At 35.4% G+C, this 5,812-nt stretch overlaps 1 protein-coding gene across 2 annotated transcripts; it reads left to right on the top strand.

The window, feature by feature from the left end:
* Positions 1–1,453: 1,453 nt before the first annotated feature.
* Positions 1,454–5,133, top strand: LOC18100371 (putative transcription factor bHLH041). 2 transcript variants are annotated; one of them, XM_006381600.3, is made up of 8 exons: positions 1,454–1,825; positions 1,949–2,071; positions 2,207–2,312; positions 2,417–2,431; positions 2,540–2,605; positions 2,747–3,622; positions 3,902–4,276; positions 4,697–5,133. In XM_006381600.3, exons 1-8 carry the CDS (start codon positions 1,707–1,709, stop codon positions 4,763–4,765), a joined length of 1,749 nt encoding a protein of 582 aa, XP_006381662.2. In that variant the 5' UTR covers positions 1,454–1,706; the 3' UTR covers positions 4,766–5,133. The 2 variants fall into 2 exon arrangements, with proteins under 2 accessions (XP_006381662.2, XP_024459254.1); XM_024603486.2 differs by lacking the exon at positions 2,417–2,431.
* Positions 5,134–5,812: the final 679 nt, after the last annotated feature.

Raw genomic sequence — 5,812 nt, 5'->3', positions numbered from 1 at the left:
TTCGGATTAAGTTTGACAATATCTATCTAAAAAATACACATCTATTCAGGTCGGGTTAGTATATTCATTGGATTCAGATTAAATTATTATCCCCATATAAAGTTTTTTCTGTGTTCTCGTGTTGTATTTTTTTAAAAGTGAGCTATAATTAAATAATAAGTAATATAATATCACCATTAAACTATAATTTTTAAAATAAAAAAAGGGATTTTAACTTAAAAAAATATTTATTTTAATTATAAGAAAATTAAAAAGAAATAAGAGTGCAGAAACTGGATAGTTATATCGCACTTGTTATAATAAAAAGCAAATCCATAATGCGAAATATAAGAGAACAAAACGACGGTAGGACTAGTTGCCGACAAATTGGTATCCCACAATTTATACTTGAAATCTGAGAGCATAAAGAGGTGCGTATCTATATTGCCTTGTCTGATTTATCCATCACGACTGAGATTTACTTCGACGGTCTTCCATTTTCATCATCCGAAGGTCCTTTTTCTTCCATTATACCAACAAAATATATATATATATATATATATATATATATATATATATATATATATATATATATATATATATATATATATATATTTGTTTTTAGAAAATCGATATACATCAGTAATTATTTGCTAGTATTCCTATATTAGAATAAATGGGGTGTTTGAGAGTGTAGTAATGGTTATTTTTCAAAGTGTTTTTCGCTTGAAAATACATCAAAATAATATATTTTTTTATTTTTTAAAAATAATTTTTGACATTAGCATATCAAAATAATTCAAAAACAAATAAAATAATTATTTGAAACAAATAGAAAAATTTATATTTTTTAAAAACATAAAAATATACAGACACGTAATTAACTCGCCACCTCTTGCATGAATTATTAACCTTCTTCACTGAGAATTACATTCGCCATTTACACACCAATAACATTAATTGAACATAGAATTAGTCGAAGGACATCTACCATATATTAAAAATTAAGAACATATAAAAAGTTTTTTGACCATAAATTAACTTTCCTGTGAAGTAATTAATTAATGAATTACTCTAAAAAGACATCACATCAGTTCATTTAAGGTTTATTTAGCAGGGCGGGGGGGGAAGAATTTAGAACAAGGCAATGGTCAGAAGAAAGCAACAAGCAACGAAGAAAGATTGAAAATTGGAAGGAAGGAAGGAGACACACTGCCTTCCTCTCTTGACTATTTTCAAACCCTCTCCCAAAGGTGGACTTTGACCATTACTTTTCTCAATCCCTGCCTGCATTATTCAATATTTTTCTATGTCCTAAGCTACTAGTCCTCATACTTTTCAAATTCTTGCACACCAGACAACCTCCTCTCTATTTGCTTGCATTATTCTTTTACTTTCCTCTTTGTTGTTCATACATGACCAATTGGTGGTCCCTTATAATCCCTAACACTGCTACTTTTCAAAGCTGCTCTCTCTCTTCCTCCAGCCCCAGCGAGAGAGCAGGCTCAGTTTGCTTATTTTTCAACTCTCAGTGCCTTCGTTCTCTTCCCTCCTTAAATAGTTTGCTTACTTTTCTCAAACATGATCACCCGTCGATCCATGGAGATCAAATCAAGAGGGAATTTTCAAATAACATAATAGGAGAACATAGGATAGAGAGACCCAAGTTAAGGGATCTCTCCACTATGCATCAACATTATTGTTCTTAGCCCTAGTTCCTGGACCTCATGATGGACGCCGTCTTCCTGCTCAGTGAAGTAGAGCGTGCCAACTTTCTCCGATATTTCATGCAGTGTTTTGGCAGCACTTACATCTGTCTTTGGTCATATTTACCTCAACCATCTAAGTATGTCTTGCAATACTAGCTATCCCTCTCTCATAATCATCACAAATTTATTGTTAGTGTTCATTCATAATTATATATATATAATTTTAAGTTACATTAATGATTAATATTGTGTATGTTCAGCTATTTATTCTTCTGGGATGGATATTACCATGAAGAAAGCAATCAGCCCAGCTCTTCTTCAGGGAGTGTTGCCAGGATGCTTTTCGATCAGTATCGACAGGAACGATTCTTTGCTGTAAACGAGTATGAAACGCATGTTCACCTATATTTTCTTCTCTTTAATTAGATGTGCTACTGATATGTATGTATGTATGTATGTATGTATGTATCGGTTGTTAATGCTTTCTTTCTTTGTTTGCTGGATCCTATGTATATCAGCCGTGTTCCCGGAGTTGCATTCAAAAACAAAATTCCCTTCATAGAACTAAAGGAATTTGAGCTTCAAAGATCGGCGTCTACGGATGCACAGAGGCGATTTTATCAGGTAATCATTTTAACAAGAAGAAAAAGACTTCATCCTGTTGATGTATCAATCAACTCAATAAGGTCTGCCATTGATATATCCCTTTGTGTCTTATCTTGTCACAGGAAGCAAGGATTAAGGTCTGCTTACTTTCTTCTCTCCAGGATAATAAATCAAGGTGTTTCATTTCCTTTACAGCCATGTGATCATGAGTAATGTTTTCACATTTTCTTCTTATGTCATTTTAGACTGCAGTCTTCATGGGGTGCAATAGTGGGGAAATTGAGTTAGGCTGGTCCAATGCAACTCACCAAGTAAGAAATCTGAACTAAACTTATTAATTAATTTCAAGTTAAGCTATGTTGTTGATTAGTTATATAGCCGCTTCATTATGGAAAGAAGAAAATGGAACCCTAGCTAATTGAAATTCAACTGGGTTTTATATAATTTTTCAGTTTAACATTGAAAATGAAATGAGGAATTGGTTCCCGAAGGACTTCTCTCGGCAATCTCCATTAAGAGAACTTCCGCTAGTAGTTGATCCAAACATACCCTCATCATCTTCATCCTCCCTGAGATCGCTATCCATGGATAGCCCAGAGATCTCTTCTCTTATCTTCACTATTCCAAGCTCATCTCACATGCCAGAGGCACATCGAGAGGCTCCCTCATTGCTGCCACCAATATTGCCAAGCACAAGCAGTCCACTCCAACATACATTGCAATTGCTGCAACCAGTACTGCCGACACCAACGGGTAATATTCTGCAACAAGTATTGCAGTCTTTGCAACAAGAACCTAGCCCACAGCAGCAAGCAATTCAATCTTCGCAATCAACACCAAGCACAACTAGTCTACTTCAAGAAGCCATGCAACCTTTGCAAGCAATACAAAGCAGCACTAGCCCACACCAACAAGCCCTGCAAGCGTTTGCCCTAGAACGAAACATTCAACTGCCAACTCCAGAGAGTGAAGATGCTGTAATGACAAGAGCCATCCTTGCAGTTTTAACTTTCCCTTCCCCTTCTTCCTCTTCTTCTTCACATAGTTTGCCTCATATGCACCGGGTACGCCAGGGAGCTAGCGCCTTCAACAATTATCGATCGGCTCTAGCCCCCAAAACGCAAACAAGAGCCAGTTTACACAGACATAGTATGCTTACACGAGTAATTACCTATTACAGACGCTTAAATATTGAAAGACGTGAACATATGCTCGGAGGCCGCCCATCAAGCACACAGTTGCACCATATGATATCAGAGAGGAAAAGGCGAGAAAAGATTAATGAAAGCTTTAAAGCATTGAGATCAATTCTTCCCCCAGAAGCTAAGGTAAATATGACCAGCCAGTTTTCATTGCTACAGAATACCAATAGCTAATTAATTCATTGAGATTTGATTTGCTTTCAGTTATAGTATTAGCTAGATATGCATGCGTTTTAAGCATGAACAACTACTGTAGAATCATGTGGTAGAATTTATTCAAGTCTATACATGTAAGTTTATAGTTCTATATGAATTGATAACGGGTAGCAATTAATGTAGAATTAATTAATATTGCATGGATTTAAACTACAGTTTCACTAATTAGATTTTGGATCGATTATATAGAAAGATAAAGCATCTATCCTTACTCGAACAAGGGAGTACTTGACATCTTTGAAGGCTCAAGTTGAGGAACTTACTCGCAAGAACCAGAAGTTAGAAGCACAACTTTCAAAAGCTGCAGTTTCACAAGTAAGGGATTCATCATACGAAAGACTTGATGTCCGGGTTACACACATATCTGAATCAACATCTGAACAACGGATTATAGACTTGGTAGTGAATCTAAGAGGAGAAAGCCCCATTTTGGACACGGTAATTACTAGGATATTGGAGTTCTTAAGACAAGTTACGGATGTGAGCTTGATATCCATTGAAGCCAGCACACATACAGCAGAATCAACTTCTTTTAATCGAGTGATTCTAAGGCTCAATATTGAGGTATGTATGTCTGTACTTCAATTGCTTGAGCCCCTTCTCAAGGGTGCAACTCAGTAAATTATAACTTATTCCCCATGTTTAATTTTCACATGAACAAATCATTTAATCTCCTTGCAAAAAAAAAAAAAAAAAAAAAAGAATTAATCTTTATTTTCTGAATCCGCTAATCACTTGATCCTTTCCTAGATTTTTTGTTACTGAGACGTAACATAATTTTCCTCGGGAAAAAAGGGTTTCCTACAGGATTCTATTCCCCTTACTTTTTTATTCGATATAGACCCCACAGGCGCTGTCTATGGCCATCAACTTCGGGGAATAAACATTCATTAAATACATCTTCCTTTTTGCTAAAGAAAATTCGAAAGTATAATAAAGTTAGAGTGCTAAATATATTGATTTGTGGTGATTTGTTGATTATAGGGGACTGACTGGGACGAGTCTGGCTTCCAGGAAGCAGTGAAGAGGGTTGTTGAAGATCTGGCACGTTGACCGTTGGACCAATCCTTGAAACCTTATAGTACCCGATGCATGATGCTTAATCACCTCTCTTTTCCGCGACAACAACATCTCCTTAATTTCCACCAACCAATATTTGAGATGACTTCATGGTGTATGTTTTGATTTACTTCTTCAATTTTGGCTCCTGTGCTGGTGTTTTCTCGCACAATTTTGATGGCCAGTCAAGTAGAAGCAAAGGCAACTTGTATGGTGTTAGTTTTGATCATGGGAAACATACAAACTCATACTAAAAGTACTTTGCTCTATACGTTCCTCTTCAATATGTGTGGGAAGATGAAAGTGGGAGCTCGAGGAATTTCAATACATTTTATTTATTTATTTATTGCTCATTTTCTTTACTTCTGCTTTCTCTCCTTCCGAATCAAGACATATATGACGTTGACGACGATGGATTTATAATTTAAAGACTTGCGCGCATATGCTTTTCTTTTTGGGAACCTCCATTAAATGGGATCTTTCTGTCAACATCCATTAATATTTTCCGACGAGCTAGCATAGAAGGGTCAATCGAGAAACATCCACTACAAATAAATAGCCATTTTTAAATTTCGAAGAGTTTGTGACTCCATACATCTTAATCATGAATCTGTCACAAATGCATTTGTGGTCACGAATCCTTCAGGAAAAAAATTATGACTGAATTATGTGATTCAGACACAAAATAAAAGGTTTTTTTAGTGATCTAAATATTAGAAATCTAACTGCTTTATATATGTTTTGGGATTAAATTGAGAATTGGGTAATAATTTAAAGGCTATTTTGAGAGTTTTTTTTTTTTTTTCACTACCATGATGGATTCATAAAAAACAGGATTTAATGCAGAACGTCACCCTTTTGTTTTTGCAAACATACTAGTAAAACCCATATAATCAGGGAACATTTTTTATGATTTCAGGAAAAAAAAAAACCTTTCGAAGATTGTCCTCACCAAGGCGGCGTAGCTTCCTGTTTCTCTGATGCCACGTCATCACATTAGATTCGAAACAGTCTCCTCTTTTCTACTCCAAGGATCCCCAA

The sequence above is a fragment of the Populus trichocarpa genome, chromosome 6 (assembly GCF_000002775.5).
Source record: "Populus trichocarpa isolate Nisqually-1 chromosome 6, P.trichocarpa_v4.1, whole genome shotgun sequence".
In the NCBI taxonomy this organism is placed as follows: Eukaryota; Viridiplantae; Streptophyta; class Magnoliopsida; order Malpighiales; family Salicaceae; genus Populus; species Populus trichocarpa.
The sequence above is the reverse complement of the archived record's forward strand: the minus strand, read 5'-3'. Positions and strand labels throughout refer to the sequence as shown.

Coding starts and splice junctions, on each gene's coding strand:
- LOC18100371 (XM_006381600.3), top strand. CDS start 1,707: ATGATGGACGCCGTCTTCCTGCTCAGTGAAGTAGAGCGTGCCAACTTT. Junction 1,826..1,948: donor TATTTACCTCAACCATCTAA/GTATGTCTTGCA, acceptor GTGTATGTTCAG/CTATTTATTCTTCTGGGATG. Junction 2,606..2,746: donor GGTCCAATGCAACTCACCAA/GTAAGAAATCTG, acceptor ATAATTTTTCAG/TTTAACATTGAAAATGAAAT.